This window comes from Propithecus coquereli, unplaced genomic scaffold, assembly GCF_000956105.1.
Source record: "Propithecus coquereli isolate 6110/MARCELLA unplaced genomic scaffold, Pcoq_1.0 Scaffold208, whole genome shotgun sequence".
NCBI classification, from domain to species: Eukaryota; Metazoa; Chordata; class Mammalia; order Primates; family Indriidae; genus Propithecus; species Propithecus coquereli.
In genome coordinates this window covers 1,774,309-1,791,901 of record NW_012145856.1, presented here as the reverse complement: position 1 = coordinate 1,791,901, position 17,593 = coordinate 1,774,309, and the positions used below count along the sequence as shown (strand labels likewise).

At 43.4% G+C, this 17,593-nt stretch overlaps 1 protein-coding gene across 3 annotated transcripts in view; it reads right to left on the bottom strand.

Annotated features, from left to right (window-relative positions):
* Positions 1–956: 956 nt before the first annotated feature.
* ST3GAL5 (ST3 beta-galactoside alpha-2,3-sialyltransferase 5) overlaps positions 957–17,593 on the bottom strand; it is a 55,684-nt gene continuing 39,047 nt past the window's right edge. For all 3 annotated transcript variants that reach the window (XM_012644250.1, XM_012644252.1, XM_012644251.1), the window contains 4 exons: positions 10,822–11,165; positions 6,823–7,009; positions 5,422–5,580; positions 957–2,176 (listed from right to left, as the gene is read on the bottom strand). In XM_012644250.1, coding sequence (XP_012499704.1) covers positions 1,928–2,176; positions 5,422–5,580; positions 6,823–7,009; positions 10,822–11,165 — 939 coding nt within the window. In that variant the 3' untranslated portion in view covers positions 957–1,927. The remainder of the gene's footprint in view (positions 2,177–5,421; positions 5,581–6,822; positions 7,010–10,821; positions 11,166–17,593) is intronic.

The following is a 17,593-nucleotide window of genomic DNA, read 5'->3' as shown; positions in this document are numbered from 1 at the left end:
CCTAAGGATGCAAGAAAGGATGCACAGGGCGGAGGGCTGGGGAAGGGACCAGGCCTGAGAGTGGCTGCAAGCTGAGTGTGGGCGGGCGCTGAGCTCCACACATCCCAGCAGCCCTGCACAGTGGTGGGACAAGAGTCCACAGGAACGGGTGAGGAAGTGCTCACGGCATTAAGAAAGTTGTCTGAGGAAGTTCAGGCTTCTAGGGACAAGGGGGTGGAGCCGTGTGGTGTCAGCTGGGTACCACCTGAGTCATCAGGGAGCTGTTTGTGAACGATCTTCCTGAGTCTCAATTTGCAGAACTAAGTCATTTAATGGGTGACAATTTTAAAACATTTTATCTTAAAGTAGAAAGCAAAATCCATACAAAATTTTAAGACAAGACACAAAACCAGAGAAATACTATTTTTGCTCTGTTGGCCACTCTGTGCTTGACCCCCGAGCCCGGGAGATGGAAGGGACTCTGTTTTGAATGCTATGACCTGGCTCATGGCCTGGATATGCTGAGGAGGTGGTGGATGGGGAAGATGTCAGAACGGGCTGGGGGTCAGGGCTGTGTGGGGGCTGCACAAGCCGTTACAAGAAGGGAGAATCCAGGGAGGTGGCAGCAGCGGTGGCGGCAGCCAGAGCTGGAGAACAGAAATGACAGCAGCTGAGTCTGGGGCAGGGTGGGAGTGGAGCAGAGGCAGATCTTCTGACATCAGGGACTAGAGCCATTAAGGCACTTAAGTGAGAGCAAGCCTGTCCTGGGGAGGAAGCCACCCGCACTTGCCATCTCTCTAGAAGAGTTTGCAGCTATGTGGGTTTGTGCAGCTCGCAGAGGCAGGCACCCTAGTTCTCTGTCCCACACCACTGGCACCGCAGTGAGGTCTCAGCAGCAGCATCCAAGGACGTTCTGGGGAGACTTATAGATTTTCTTAAACAAATAAGCACTCAAACTAACTAGACTATGAGAGCTTCTCAAAAGCTTTTATTTACTTATTTTTTCTTTTCAACCAGCACATCTCCTAGTTCACACTGCCAGGTAGGCATTCAAAACTTTTTTTTTTAATAGGCAATTTATAACACTGGGAGGATTTCATTTCAGTGTTTCAGATTATTCCTAGAAAGGGTATATTCCCCCTGTGACTCTGGATCATAGAGGTTTTGTCCTAGTTTTTATAAGTCATCTCAGACACTGGAACCATTAGATACCACTTAAGTGCTTTGGAAGAGCAGTAAAAAATTCTCCTGAAATTCAAGAGTGGCCATAATTGCTGGGAAGACTGTGGCTTCTGCAGCCCAGGGTAGCTTCACAGTACTCAGAGGACACAGAATGTCTCCTGTGTCCCATCCCAACCAGGGACCTCCAGGACAGCTCCCTTGGTTGATTCTTGCGAGTGTCCCTGCAGAGGGCAGACCCACAGAGAGGGCCGTCAACTTCTCCGACCTGCCCAGGCCTCAGGGGCCGTGTTGCTGACCCAGTATCAGCAGCTTAGCTATCAAGCATGTCATCTCGGAAGTGCCTCCTCCACCAGTTCCATCACATAAGGGACCAGAATCAGGCATTCAGGGCCATCGTCAAAGGAGTGACCTCTTCTCTCCTTCCAACTGATTACCTGGTATTCGGTATGCAGTATACATGGACAGAGTTTTTACAAATTAAATTACTTTTTTAAAATTCATAAAACATCATCACGTACAATTCTCTTTGAGAAGTCTTACCAATTCAATTCTTAAAATTAACTTACAAAATATTGTGCAAAAACAAACACTGACTTCAAATAAATAGGGAAAAAAAGTGGGAAGAACTAAACAATTTTTGTTTTTAAATTAAAAGTTAAAAACACCAGCTGCACTTCAAAGTATCTGCAGGATGAAATGCATCAAGAAGGCTATTAACAACAGCCCTCGGGGGCAGAGTTGCATTTCCAAGTGAGGTTTTCCGTGTTCAAAATTCCGAGTAGATGCCTCCGCTGAGATCTGTCACCAGTCCCTCTCTGACCAGCTTTAGGAGGAACTCCGTCTCTGTTGTCACATTATGCATGGTCTGCAAGTTCATGGCAGCCATGCACTGATTGTCAAAATAGTGCAAAGGTGTTCTGCGTTGACTGAGATTATATCCAAAACCCACCAAGCTGACTTCATCACACAGATGTGTGGCTAAGACCACAGCAATGACGCCGATGGTGGGGACATTCTGAAAAAGGGAAAAGACCAAAAAGAAAAAACAAGTCTTAGCACAATTCACTGCTTTGCAGGTACTGCACATGCTATGCAGAGTTATAAAAGCTGCGTTGGAGGCTGCAATTTTCTACATCACATAATTTTATATAACATTTTAAAGTCTACCTCTCCATGCAAATCAGGAATCTAGACTCTAAAACATGGTCTGTGATGTTAATACTTTTAACACCCTCAAGGGGCAGCCTGACCATGCTTACACCAAGTTAAAAGACATTCTTTCTAAAATGTCTACCCCCTGGTCCTACATAAGATGTCAAGAATGACAAAACAAGCCTATTTCCTTTCTTGCATGACAAATGTCTACAAGGTCTGCTCTGGAATAAGCAGCCACAGGACCTTCCACAGTCCTTCCCAGGGCATGGTTTCTGAAGCCCATCCTTTCCTGAGAGCAGAGGATCCTCAGTCCCCCCTGCTGAAGACCGTGCTTGCCCTGCCTGCAGCTACAGCCCACTGAAGGGCCCTGTTTGCTTTTTGGCAAATAACACTTCCAGGCCATTTTCACCTGTACAGCTGCTAAGCCAGTTTCTCCCCACCCTCTGTTCAAGCAAACAATTTTCAGATCTGAATTAAGGACTTCTACATGTATCCTGCCTGACTTTGGCCCAGAATGCCCAATGAATCCTGGCTTCTGACTGTGTCACCAGCCCCTCCTCACGGCTGGCATCTCACTGTGCCTCCTGGAATGCGCAAACCTGGCATCGTGCTTTCAGAATCTCCATCCTGGTCTTGGGTAGACAGTACACAGGACGGGGGAATACAGCAAGCCCTGCAGCTCACCAGGCTTTCTCTGAAGGCTGCCCCGATCTACTTATTAATATTCTTTTGTATAGTTTTCCATGTGCAAATGTACCTCCTCTTCATTCCCCTTAGTTGAGCCTGTGGTTTCCATAAATAACTCTCCTTGTCTCCAATTTATGGGAAGACAGCGGACTCTCCAGGGTCCACAGATTTAGGTGGGATTAGGGAACATCTACCGAACCCATCGTTCATTAAAATCTGCATCCTGCTCCTTGGTGTGTGGCACCCACCTCTCAAGGCCAACCTCACCTGTTAGAAAGGAACTCAACAGCCATACTGCATGTTTGGAAACAGAAGCCAAGAGGAATGAACGCAGAGGGAGCATTCCTCCTGTTTAGCCGTAGGGCTTTAAGGCACTGTTCTGTCTTCTCCACCCTGCATCCCAGTGACCAGCCTAGCACCCAGCACCAGGGAACACTCAAGCAATGTCTGGGGATGGAGTGTGTGACATCAACTGTTTGTAGGGGTAATGTGTGGAGAGAACTCAAAAACGATTAAAAGCTCCTCCGAAGCATGTTATCTCTACAATATGCCCCCTAAGATCACACCTCCTTACTGTCCAACAGACTTCTCCCTCTGCTGGAAGGGCATATATATATATGAGGAAGTGTCTGATGCTGCAATTTTAGATCAGAAGTCTGCTTTTTACACATTAATAGTCATGTGAATTGTATCTAACTCACGCTAGTTTTGAGCCCAGGGCCTCATGAGGCATATGTAACTCACAAGTCTCTTCACCTTGGGAGCCACGAGAACTATTTTTCAAGTTGCACAGAAATCAATAAAAAAATAATACATTTTTCATTAAATTTTAAGGATCTTTTTTTTTTCCAAGTTTTTATTCTATTTTTGTAATAAAACATTGTGACCCCGAGAAAAAATGTTTTTTTCTCCAGTGTGGCAATCGATGTGTTAAGTTACTGTTTTTATCCAAAAGAAAAATGTCGTTTTATCAATTTTAAAAATAAATATTCAATTCAAATAGAAATAAATGGACTGTAAAGTAAAAGGTAAAGGTTTCTACAGACTCCCCTCCAGAGAAGGGCATTCTTCACAGTTTGGTGTCTGTTTCCAAGCTTTTATATATACACACACACATTTTATTTTGAAACAAAAATGGAATCATATAAGTGTTCTGTATCTTGATTTTCTTGCTTAATTTATTGTGGAGGTGTTTTCATATCCATCAAGTTTTCTTCATCTTTAATAGACAGTATTGCACTGACTATATCATAATTTGTTTAAACAATCTCATCATGATAAATATTTAGGCTTTTAGTCCTTTGCTATTAATGCTATGGTGAATATCCTAGAATATCTGTCTTTGCAGATTTCTCTAATTCCCTTATAGTAAGTTTTTAGAGTAAAATTGCTGGGTTAGAGACTATTTGCATTTCAAACTGATTTATATTGTCAAACTGTCCTCTAGAAAAAGTGCCAACTTATCCTACCTACATTCCACCAAAAAGGACATTACCAAATCTTTAAGTCTTTGCTAAGAAAGTGGGCAAAAATATCATCGTGGCTCTCATTTGCTTTTATTTGATTATTGGTGAAGTTGAATATTTTATCATGGATTCTTTGACTATTTTAATTCTTCTTTTGTCAAATGTTTGTTCACATCCTTTGCTGATTTTCTATTGGTTCATCTTTGTCTTTTTAATAAGAGCTCTACATATTTTGGGAGTGTTTACCCTGTCATATATGTGATAAATTTTGCTTAAGATTTCCACACGGGTCTTAAAAGTTTTAAAGACACAGATTGAGTTATTTAGATCATGAAGCCACAAGTAAAAAAGGTATGCCCACTCCACCCCATGGTGGCAGCACATGCTAATTGCAGGTAAGGGATCTCTCCACTGCAATGAACAGGCTAGGGCACAAAGGTTCTCAAATTAGCCTGCAAAATAAAATCACCCAGGGACTTCTGAAAATCCCAAAGTATAAACCAATTAAATCAGAACGTCTGAGGTGGGACCCAAGCATTCAGTGAAAAGCACTGTTCCAGAGGGTTGATTTTATTTACTATCACATATAAAGTGACGATAAAAATCAATTCTCACCTGAGCAGCCCATAGAGTTAAAATGTAAAGAACTTTTTGGACTACTGAAGTGCCTTTCAGTGCCCTGCAGTTATATGAAGTCCTGGAGTAAGAATACTTTAAACAGTATCTCAGTGATGTAAGTGTTAACGTGTTGATTACACTGAAGAGGTGAGTCAGAGGAGGAGAAGGCCAATTAAACCATGAAGAGCCCACAGTCAAGGTGCAGGGTGGTGAACACACATGGGGTGTTTAATCAATCACTGGGTTTCTCCTCTAGACATAAGACCAAGTGAAATTTGTACACATCTCCCCTCGAACATAAAGAACAATTAATTTTAAGTAGCCACAAAAATACCTTATCTTGGCCCCAGAACCTTGATTGAGGCTTAGAGTATTGAAGGATGTCAAAGGCAGTCTCTTTGATAATAACTGGATTCAAAATCCTGTAATGTTTTGGCTGTAGTGGGATCTTTTCTGCCACCTGCTTCCAAAAGAAGAGTCTCACCCAAAATGGCTAAGGAAAGAAAGCAAGCAATCATTTGGGGTATTTAATAAAGTCATTCTTATCAGCAGAGCAGGCTTTCCCAGCTCATCAGGCCAAGGCCATGAGTGTGACCCTAGTGGCCTTCTATACTGCATTCTGCAGTAGAGTCACTAACATCTATGCAGATCCAGTACCTCAACTCAGAAAGTAACTCTAAAAGATCCAATTTAGGACAAAGAGAGGAATCGTAGAATCAACTCTTATCTGTTTGAGGTAGAAATTCCTCAATGGTGAGCCTTTTTAGTATCTAAAGCCATCATTTTGCCCAGGGAGGACCAAGCAAATAGGTCCAATTTATGGGTATCGAGCACTGTGACCAACCCATCGGAAGGCGCCCTCACCCTGTATCCTCTCTCCACTTACTTACTCTATTTCCTAGTCCCATGAAGTCTCCTGGCAACTGACTGTGAGTCACTTTATTTGTGCTTCATCTTCCAACTAGAACTTCTACCCAATACAAAGTCCAGAAGACCATGGTAACTTATATAGAATCAAGCTTTGGAGATATAAATTCTCCATCACATCGAACTTATGTAAAAAGTCTAATATGTCCTACTAATGTCACAGAAAAGTCTAGTATGTCCTGCTAGTTTGCGCGTATGTTCCTTGATAGTTGACCTCTGCAATTTATTTGAATACAACAGGTGGGACTATAAAGTAATGTGACTGATTACGGTAAAGACAAACAAAAGGAATATGGCCGAATGAGGGCCATCTCCTCCACATCTGCCCCTCTGGAATGCTGTGAATTTATTCCAACAAAGGAACCACTGACTGACCAAAGCATTTTCAGAGACTCTCTCTGAAAATATTCCTTAGCAATTCTACATATATTCTTTTGAATATCCTCAATAATGGTTTATATTCATCCAAGTAAATCTGATTTCTGGAACTAATCAAAAGCCATGCAATTCATGTCTGGAGAGTAAGGTGGGTGGTCAACCTCAGTAATAGCAATTTTGCTCCCAATCTGCATTATTCCCATTAAGTAATGATCAGCATTTTCACATGTGACTCTTAATCAGGTTCTGATAGCAGTTTGCAGCAAGGAGTTCTGAGGGGTTTCTACAAAGACAGTGATTATCATTTGAAAGACAGCACAAAAGTATGCACTCCATTGTGCGTGTTTAAAAATAAAAGTCTGTAATTACAACTAGAGACTCCTTCACTTTTTACTAAGGCACATTTGATAGAAGAATGTCTAGTGCTTACCAGGGTTTCATTTTTTACCATTGCTTGAAGCCAGTTGAAGTCAACACTTTTAAATAATACAGCAACAAATAAGTCATTGGAATAATATTCAAGGTCAGACAGTGGTGCACCCTCTGGGTAAGTCATCCTTATAGTCGTTTTATTTCCAACATGCTCCGAATATCCCTCAACAGGTGCGTTATTTAACCTATTTAAACAAAACGGACAAAGACACACTGACAAAGCAAGCCGTCAACTACCTTATCGTGCCGTTGACATCCTGTGTCAAGTCCTCCACATTCTCTTAGGACTAGGAATGAAGATGTGGTTGGGGGTTGGCTGTCCCTCCCAGCAGCCTCATCCCCTCCTCACAGCTGTTTTTTCCAGGTGTTTGAGGAATGCAGCCTTCAGTTCATGACTGAACAGCCCTATCTGATTGCTGAATGGCAACCAATTTCATCTGTACTGGTATTTTTAGCCAGTCCCAACAAATCACATTTTGGGCTTTCTCTGGGTGCCAGTAAAGTCTCCTTGAAAATTTCCCATTGTGCTCAGATACTTGCTAGAATTTCAAAAAAGTCATCAGAAAGGAAAACCTAGGACCCAAGGCAAGGCAGATACAAACCTCAGTTCTGTGGGGTGGGGGACCAAGGAGGACACCGGGCCCCAGGTGTGCCAGCTGGTCTGAAAGCAAGGATTAGGGCACTTACAACTGTTAGGTCAATGAAGGCTTCACCAAGGCATTTGTCTTGGGGGAAATTCTATGAATTCTTCCAGAAGCAATAACATTCACCCAGTTTTGCAATTTTGAAATCTCAAAAAAATGTGTTCAGTTCTTCACCTGTAATATCCCACCCGCATCTAACCTTTCTTTTCTTTCTCACCGCCACTTCCTCTTCTACATCTTAAACTCCTAACCCCGGGACTATTAAAAGATATTACTAGAAGGCTGCCAGGCTAGCTCAGTTGGTAGAGCATGAGACTCTTAAAAGATATTAGTAGGTATGACAAGTAAATGCAAAGTATGATCCTAGACCAAATATTTGTTTTCTTTTTTCTTCTTTCTTCTCTTTTTTAAAATAAAGGACATCATTGGGATCACTGGTGAAATCTGAGTAAGGTCTGTAGATAAAGCCTGTACTGTATGAACTTATTAATACTTATTAATTGTACTAATTTCCTAGTTCTAAATACTATTCTGGGGTTATATAATAGAATGCCTTTCTTCTTAAGAAATGCACACTGAAGTATTTAGGGGTAAAGGGGCTTAGTATCTGCAACTAACACTCAAAGGTTCAGAAAGGAATAATAGTATATACACAAGGAGAAAATTATAAAGCAAATGTGATGAAGTGTTATCATTTGGGGAGCCTGGAAGGAGGGTAGATGGGAGTTCTTTGTACTGTTCCTGCAACTTTTCTGTTAAGTTTAGAATTGTTTTCAACTTAAAAGTTACAGAAAAACAAAAAAAGCTTCTTAACTGATCTTCCTTCTCTAATCAGGCTTGAAGCCACCGTTTCCTGTCCCCATGGCAGCAGCTTCCGAGTGCCTGTGTATGAAGCCCACACGCCCCAGTCAGGCACCCACCATCCCTGGACATGGAGCCACCTTCTAGACCATTCCGGCTCTCCCAGGGCCCCTCGTCCTCCTGCCCAGTGGGGCTTCTCACCCGGATCTCCCGTCTGCCTCCCCTCTGAAGTGCCAAGTCCCACCATTCTTCAGGCCAGCTCAGAGCCGCCCTCCTCTTCCACCCGCCTCTCGCACTGTTGGTTCTCAACTCTTCTCTTTCCCACCCGGGTCACGCGCTATCTAATGGGTGTGGGGCCCTGGCCCTGCCAACCTGCGCACAGGTGGTCATTTATTTGCTTGCATGGGCACAGGGATAAGGTTCTGGAAGCCTCCAATCCCTGGCATTTGGAATGCTAGAACCTGGCCTGGACCCTGCATGCCTTGGTGCCCTTGTGCCTCCGTCGGTAACCCCTGCTGACTGTGAGAGCCTCACTCACTGGTTATTTTGAGGAATAAGAACATCTAAAGCACTTGACACAGTCCTGCACACACCAAGCACCCAGTGAAGGCGGCTGCTTTACCCTCATCCCAACCTTCACGACCCTCTCACTTCACACCACAGGCATCCCTTTTGCCTTCAAACTCAGTTCTTACCTGTTTCTTCTACTGTCTGTCCCTTACAAAAGCCTGGTTCTTACCTAAAAATACCTTGCACCCCCCACACCCTCCTCCTGAGCCTCCACGTTCCTACACATTCTCCAGAAATAGGTGCAAACACTTATTGAGCATCTACTACGATCTAAATGTTTTACATGTTAACTTATTTTGTCCCTCTGGGGATACACTATTACTGCTTCCATTTTACAGATGGGAAACAGAGGCACAGGACAGTTAGGAAACTTGCCCCGAATCACAGCTACTGACTGAGGACAAAGGTACTATGTGAATACATCATCACTTTTAGGCTCAAAATGTCCAAAATGGATCTTGTCATCCACCCTCACTAACCAGAGATTTTTCTCCACTCCTCCATTTTTTTTTTTTTTTTTAGAGAGACAGGATCTTACGGTGTTACCCAGGCTGGTCTTGAACTTCTGGGCTCAAGTGATCCTCCCACCTTGGCCTCCCAAAGTACTGAGATCACAGGTGTGGGCACTGTGCCCAGCCTCTCCACACCTCTATTTCTGACAGTGGTTCCACAAATGCATTAGACTCCCAGGACTAGAAATCTTAGTGTCTCCTGACATGAGTGGTGAAACTGTCAGTTAAGTCCTGTCATCTCCTTTTCCAGTATGCCTCTCAGATTCAATCTCTAGTCACTATTTCCACATCCTGTGTCTCGCACCAGGCCCACACACTTCATGCCTTGATTACCACGGCCTCTAACCCAGGCACCCCCCGCCCTCCTATTCTCTCTTGCCTCCAATCAAACCCACCACTACTGCTGAACAAATTTCATTAAGAGCCAGCTCTCGTCATGCTCCCAGCTCTGCAAATCCTTAAGATTAATTAAGGATTAATTAAGATAATTAATCTGACATAATGTATCAAGGGCCCGAAAAATATCCAAATATCTTGATGCCAACAATTCTACTTTAAGGAACTTCTCTAGGAAAATAATCAAAGATGTACAAAAAGACATTCGAGGGATGTCAATGGCTGGATACTTCCCGGACAGCCCTCGATGTATAAAAATATGATAAGTATTTTCATAATAGCAAAGAAAAATGGAAACATTCTATTAATGTCCCACAACGGAACTAAATAACTTACAAAATGCTCTCAAAGGCAAATTAAGTACTTACTAAAGTTAGTTTTCCAAGAATATTTAATGACCTCAGAAAGTACTCATAATATTAAGTTAAAAAAGCAAAATACCTTATAAAAATATAAATGCATTCATAAGTATATGTATAGAACAAAAGTGGAAGAAACACAGCCAATTCACAGTGGTTGGTTATTTGTGTTGAAAACCAGTGGTCGTTTTCTTCCTTATATTTTTCCCATCTTCAGTAAGAGCATATTTTACTTTTATAATCAGAAAAACAAATTTTTAAACAGCTAAACCAAAAAGAATCTAGGATGATTTACTGCCTGTCCCGGCGAGTTCAGCCTCTTCTGTGTGCTTTCCGTGTCCCAGCCAGCACCGCCTCCCGCAGCTCACCAGCCCCCGCCCTGGAAGCCAGGCCTCCCACCAACTCAGCTCTCCGGCCGCGTCCTGCTCCCTTGCTGGCTTACCCGGATCTACCCACCCTTCCAAACTTCGCCTCCTCTGAAAAGGATCTGCCACTTACTGCCCTCACGGCATGCTCCTCAAAGTTAAGGTCAGTATGGCACACTTTGGGACATCCAATCATTTTGTGTTTTTGTTTCAGCTTCTCTAACAGTAAGTCCCTTGAGGGCAGGGCCCATGAAGAGCATCCCATCTCCCTCACTGTCCCTGGAACCGCACTGACCAAGAGCAGTGCACTTAGCTCTAGAGGCGGAAGGTTGGTGTTAACAGCAACATACCTTATCACAACGTCGAACTGGTTCAGGGAGCGGCCCAGTTCTAGTCCGTGCAGTATTCCACCGCTCCCCACAACCACACAACGCCTACAGCTCTTGGCTTTCAAGTGTTCAGGAAAGTCATGCTCAGGCAACAGTTCCAAAAGGGTCTGGACTTTACTGGAGAACTTCCGGAATCCAAAAGGAGGATCATACTTGTCCTCAGCTTCACTTGCTCTGGGGGCCTTCTGCACAAAAGGCGGTAAGTCCATGCTATACCTGTGCTTAAATAACAGCGCCATTGACGTCTCCGCAAACTTGGGCCGACATTCCTTTTGCAAGACTTGCTGAGCATATTTCTGAGCTCTCTGGAACGAAATCACATCAATATGAGTTTTAAAAACTCTCCAGCATTAAAAATGTACTCTTAAAGATGACATTTTGTCCAATGATATCTGACGTAGCTCCTTTGTGGAATACTATCTTTAACACAGAACATGTGTCTATTAGGGTTAATTTATGCTCAGAAACTTGAAGAAACAATCCAGGAGGATCACATGACAAGTGGATAAACTCAACAAGGGTATTTATTTCATTGCACAAGTAAAGCAGGAAGGACCCCCACCTCCTACCCCTGGCCTAACATTGTTCAAATAAATTTGGGGTGAAAAATACACTCTGTAGTGTTTACGATTTCATGATTCATCAAATTCTGACACACGCTACAGCATGTAACAATTTTGAGGACATTATGCTAAGTGAAATAAGCCAGTCACAAAAAGACAAATACAGTATGACTTCATTTATATGAGATATCTCAAGTGGTCAGATTCATAAAAACAGGCAGTAGATGGTGGTCACCAGGAACTGAGGTGAGGGGAAAGGGGGATTTCTTGTTTAATGGGAACAGAGTTTTGGTCTTGTGAGATGAAATAGTTCTAGAAATTTGTTCCACAACAATATAAATATACTTAATGCTGCTGAACTGTATATTTAAAAATAATTATGAAGGTAAATTTTAGGTTATTTTTTTATCATAATAGAAAAAAGGTTTCATATTTCAGGATCCCATCTAGCAGGATGAGAAATAGGCTTATTTATCATTTGGGGTACTGAGCTTCATACGGTCTGGAATGCAAATTATCTTAAATGTAATCAGGGAACAACATCCTGTTAACAAAGAAATTGTGTTGGTTTGAAATGCATTTTCCCAGCATGTTCATGTTTTGCATCAGCAAGGAACTGCTGCTGAATGGCAAGTATGCTAGCCCAGTAGCATTTGATCTGCAAAATTTGGATGCCGTGCGCAAGGATCCAGAAGGCCACATGTGGCCCCGAGGCTGCAGGTTCTCCACCCCTGCACGGTACCAATGCCCATCTGCCTGACAGTCTTCCTCTTCGCTCGGTTGAACAAACGCTGCCTCAGAGCTACATGTAGGGGAGTTTGCCCTAATCTTTGTGTTTTTTGTCCTTGTCTCCAGGTCTCACACCTCCTCTGGCTATCATCTTGTAGGTGTAAGTGTGAGTGCGGGTGTGTGTGTGTGAAGTCCTATATTTACCGGGCTATTTCTTTTTAGGAATTTAACATGTCTTTTGAACACTATCAGTATCTTTATTATGAGGATTATTACTGTTGCACAGTTTTAAATGTTTGCCCCAACTATGTTTCTTCTCAAAGCCTTGTTATTTTTATTGTCTGATTTTTAATAACATTTTGGGGGGGGGGCGTGTGCCATGGCTAATGCCTGTAATCCTAACACTTTGGAAGGTCAAGGTGGGAGAATCGTTTGAAGTCAGGAGTTTGAAACCAGCCTGAGCAAGAGTGAGACCCCGTTTCCACAAAAAATAGGAAAATTAGTTGAGCATGGTGGCGTGCACCTGTAGTCCCAGCTACTCAGGAGGCTGAGGCAAGAGGATCATTTAAGCCCAGGAATTTGAGGTTGCAGTGAGCTATGATGGCACCACTGCACTCTAGCCTAGGTGATAGAGCAAGACTCTGTCTCAAAAAAAAAACCTAGAACATGTTTATCCTATTACAGCAGAAAATATTTCAAAATAATATTATAGCTTCAAAAAGTTATTAGTACCTGTGAAGAGCACATTGTTTACATCTTGAGGATCTGGCCCCATTTCTGAAATGCCTCAGAGATGCTGCTGTAGACACCATGAATATTCACTGCCTCAGTTCACTGTCATGACACCTACAGCACCTTGCAAGATGGTCATTAGTATCTTCACTTTGTAAGAGGTCTGAGCTGGCACATCAACCTGTGCTGGCTACTTCCCTGGCTCCTAAAACAACAGCCTCTACCTACAGAGAACAGCACACAACCACCACCACTGACAGCAAGTGTTTGAATCTGGACTGGCATCTTCACAAGGCATCAGTGGGAAAGCCAGGCAAGGAACCATCACGCCCTGAGCCCCCAAATGGAGCACGTGAGGCTCCAAGTCTAGTCGGCACTTAGTGCCAAATCGGTGGAGGCAGGGCAGACAGAGGGACCACCGGCACTATGTACTCTCCTCTCTAGACTCCAGGCCCGAAGGTCAGGAACAGCAGTTTGTTTAGAGACCCAAAGGCTCAACTCTTCACTACAGAATGACATTCCAAGCATCTGGTTTTACAGAACTCCTAGGAAAGAAAGGAACATCTGAGAAGTGCCAAAAGAGACCTAGGAAGCTTGGTGATGGACTCAGGACTGGAAAGAGGTAGGTGAGTAAGGTGGAAACGTGTGCACCGCTCTCTGGGGCTGCCAAATCTTCTCTTCAGAAGTCTCTTTTGGAAAGGAGTGAAATTTCATTCCATTTCCATTCTGGCAAAGAGTTCGATTTCAGGCTTTAAACTTAACTTGCTAGACTATGAGCAGAACACAAGGCTTAGTCATCCTCTTTGGACTGTAACCCTCCTGTGCCTAATCCACAGCAGGTGTGATAAATAAACGACGAGTGAATAAATGTTCTAAATGCCACTGGAAATGTCTAAAGCCACAGCAGTTCCTGTTCCCTCTTTTGTTTCAACTCATTTAAAGATGGGGAACGAGCTCTGAGAACGTCCCATGGATCAGGTCTTCTAACCGCAATCTGTCTCGGCCTCTCTCCTCCCTCTTCACCGCTTGCCCGTGGTTCAAAGCTCAGAAGAAAAGTGCCTCAGGAGGAGGCCCTCAGCTCCAGGAGCTGTGAGGAAGAGAGGGAGTAGCGTGACTTGGCCCTTCTCCGCTGCGGGTGGCTCCAAGGCTGGAGGCCAAGGCAGCCAAGCGAGGAAGGAGAGGCCCGCTGGGAAGTGGGGAACTGGCGACTCGGCCGCAAGATACGAGAACTCCCACTTGCCTCCAATCCAGGGATGAAATGAAAGGTTTCAGTTTTAAAAGTCTTCCAAGCTAAGCTTGCAGGCTGCCCACAATTGAGAATAAAAAGACATCTGGTAGTACCAATTGTCCACACTGTGGCGATTTGCCATAGAAAACCACAATGGGAAAATTCACTGACATGGGGTTAAAAAAAAAAAAAAAAAGTAATTTTCTTCAGCAAAATCTCCACTTTCATTTCCACTCCATGATTTTAAGGGTAATCATTTTCAGGAATACAGGTAAATGGCACAGTCTTAGTAAAAGGCAATGTTCTATTGCATTTATATTTTTAAAAAAATTCCAGGACAGGTCAGAGCATTCAGGTTAAAGAAAAACTTCAGGTCTGGAGTTAACCAAATGTGGGAAGGGGCCCAACTCTGCCATGGACCATGTGATCTGGGGGCATCAGTGACCTGTGGGACTTTCAGTTCCCATGTGGGTAAACCCTGGCACTGGCCTGGTCCCAACAGGGTTGGGTGGCCATGCCCAAAGCACAGTCCAGTGCCTGACACACGTGGAGACTTATATGACATCACACAAGGACAGTAACTGAGAATAAAGTTATTGACACACTTAACTCACACTTACGTTATCTGTCTATAACTTTTACCCAGTTAAGAGCAGAGAAAATTTAAATAACCAAGTCCCAGCAAGAACAACACAGCAAAAACTCAACCAGTCAGGGGTGGCCTGGGGCCAGGGCTTGAGGGGTTGAACGAACTTGGGCCATGAGAATGTTCTAAGGACAGTCTGGGGAAAAGGCAGCAGCACCAACGAGAGAAAAGACTTGGTTTGGAGGTGCTAGTGCCGGGAGCACGAATAACGTGCCCTGCTTGCTTTACACTCATGGTGTAGGTCCGTGAGCCCCAGGGGGGACTATGAGGGAGCAGCTGAGTCGATCTGGTTATAATTAACTGCACTGCACCGGATGTGGGCCCCAGGGTGACATGTGGTCCTTAGCTCTCTGAGAGGAGAGAAGGCCAAGTTCAAATGGCTGCTACCACACAGCCCAAACCTAAGTCGCCACAAATGCGCCCTTGTCTCTCAAATATCTTGTAAATATACTTTCACATGGGAACCATACTTCTTAAGTGTACAAATATCCTTTCAGACTATAGTTAGTCATTTAACAGCTGGTACATTAAGGGACATCTTTAAATAGAAAATACAAAACCCCTGTCACTGCCACACCTTTGAATTTGGCCTTCTCTCCTCTCAGAGAGCTAAGGACCACCTGTCACCCTGGAAACCACATCCTGTGCTTGGTCTCGTTTTCGGTCTTATATTCTGTTGTTTCCCTCACCCCAAATCCTCAGTGCTGTTCAACTCTTGCTGCTTCTCTCCTGTGCAAAGCCCTCCGATGCCTGCGCTTCCACACAAGCTGCCCTTTCTGCCTTGAAGGAAGTGGCACGTCCTACCAGGACCATTTTGGAAAGTGGGGCATTTCGACAGGGTTGAAAAGCTACTTTTTTAAAAAAAAAGTTTAAGGTAATAGAATAAAAGGCACCCCAATCCCACCAGAGTTGTAGGAGTCCTTCATTTTCTACTTTATTAATTTCTAAACTGACAGACTTTTAGAAACATGTTTGATTCACATAATTGCATCCCATTCCTTCCTCTTTTCCTACAAACAATTACAGGGGCCTTTCTCCTTTATTTGTTTCTGTATTACCTAAATTTTCAGTGTTACTTTTATAATAGAAAAAATAACCTTTTAGAAAGCTTTCAGAACGGGGTAGACGTGGTAGATGGACACTGTGGGCTGCCTCCTCGGTTTTGTGCAGGCAGCCGTAGCCCCTGCCCAGGCAGCAGTGGGACTGGGGAGGCTGACTCACCCAGCACGTCCTCCCCCCTCCCTCATCAGCGACTGGTCAGGGATCCTCATTGCAGCCACTTCAGGCAGGGCACTAGCACCCGTGATGGGCTGTTACTGTCCAGCGGTGAACTTAGGTCTTAAAACCGACCCCGTAAGCCACATGAAAGGACTTACATTCTACGGTTCTGAGAGAAGGGGTAGGGCTGGGGGTGTCTGGGCTTTTCTCTGCCTACTAGAGGATGTTTACAGAGTTGAACAGAACTATTAGTCCTATTCCTCAAAGGGATATTAAACCTAACATGCTTCACTGAATGTACTCAAAGAACTGCCTGCTATAACCGGATTTTCTATACAATCTGGAGTTCAAAGATAATGAGAGATCACACTGTGGTTAAAGCAGTATCTCCCCCTCCCTACGGAGTTTAATATACGTAAGTACATATTAACTAGCATAAAATGTTAAGCACATAACCCGACTGTCTCTCAAGAGCTGGCCTGGAACACAAGTGGGGAAGACAAACAGTTGAAATGCTACGGTGATAAACACAGGATTAAGATATAAAGGGGCTTCTAGAACACAGAAAGGGGATGATCAGGGAAGGCTTCCTAAAAGAGGTAACCCCTGAGCTGAGACTTGACTTAAAATATGAGTAACAGAAAGGTGAAGGGCAGGAAAGGGCTCCAGGCACAGAAGTGAGAAAGAATGCAGCAAACAGGGGAAAGTTTTTTCAACGAGTGGTGCTGGGACAGCTGGAGAGCCACATGCAAACGGATGAAGCTGGACACTGACCTCACATGATATATAAAAATTAACTCAAAATGGATCAAAGACCTAAACGTTAGAGGTAAAACTGTAAAACTCTCAGGAGAAAACTCAAGATCAGGCAATAAGATTTCTTAGATATGAAATCAAAAGAACAAGTGACAAAAGGAAAAATAAACTGGACTTCATCAAAATTAAAGACTTTGGCACTGAAAATGGAATCATCAAGAAAGTGAAAAGACAACCTACAGAGTGGCAGAAAGTACTTGCAAATCATATACCTGATACAGGGGCCTGGTATCCAGAATACATAAAGAACTTGTACAACTCAGTAATAAAAAGTCAAAGGACCCAATTAAAAAATGGGCAATGAATGTGAATAAACAGTTTTCCAGAGAAGATGTACAAATGGCCAATGAGCACATGAAAAGATGTTCAACATCAGCAGCTTTCAGGGAAATGCAAATCAAACCCACCATGAGCTATCTTCACATCTAACAGGACGGCTATAACAAAAAATGACACATAATAACACATGTTGGTGAGGAGGTAAAGAAGTGGGAACTCTCCAATGTTGCTCCCACGAATGTAAAATGATGCAACCATTTTGGAAAACAGTTTGGCAATTCTTCAAAAAGCTAAACATAGTTACTATATGACCCAGCAATTATATTTCTGTGTGTATTCCTGAAAGAACTGAAAACAGGTACTCAAACAGATACTTATACACACATCTTCACAGCAGTATTATCCGTAATAGCCAAAAGTGGAAACAACCCAAATGTCCACCCACTGATGAATGGATAAACAAAATGTGGTATATCCACACAATGGGATGTTATCAAGAAACAAAAAGAATGAAGTACTGAT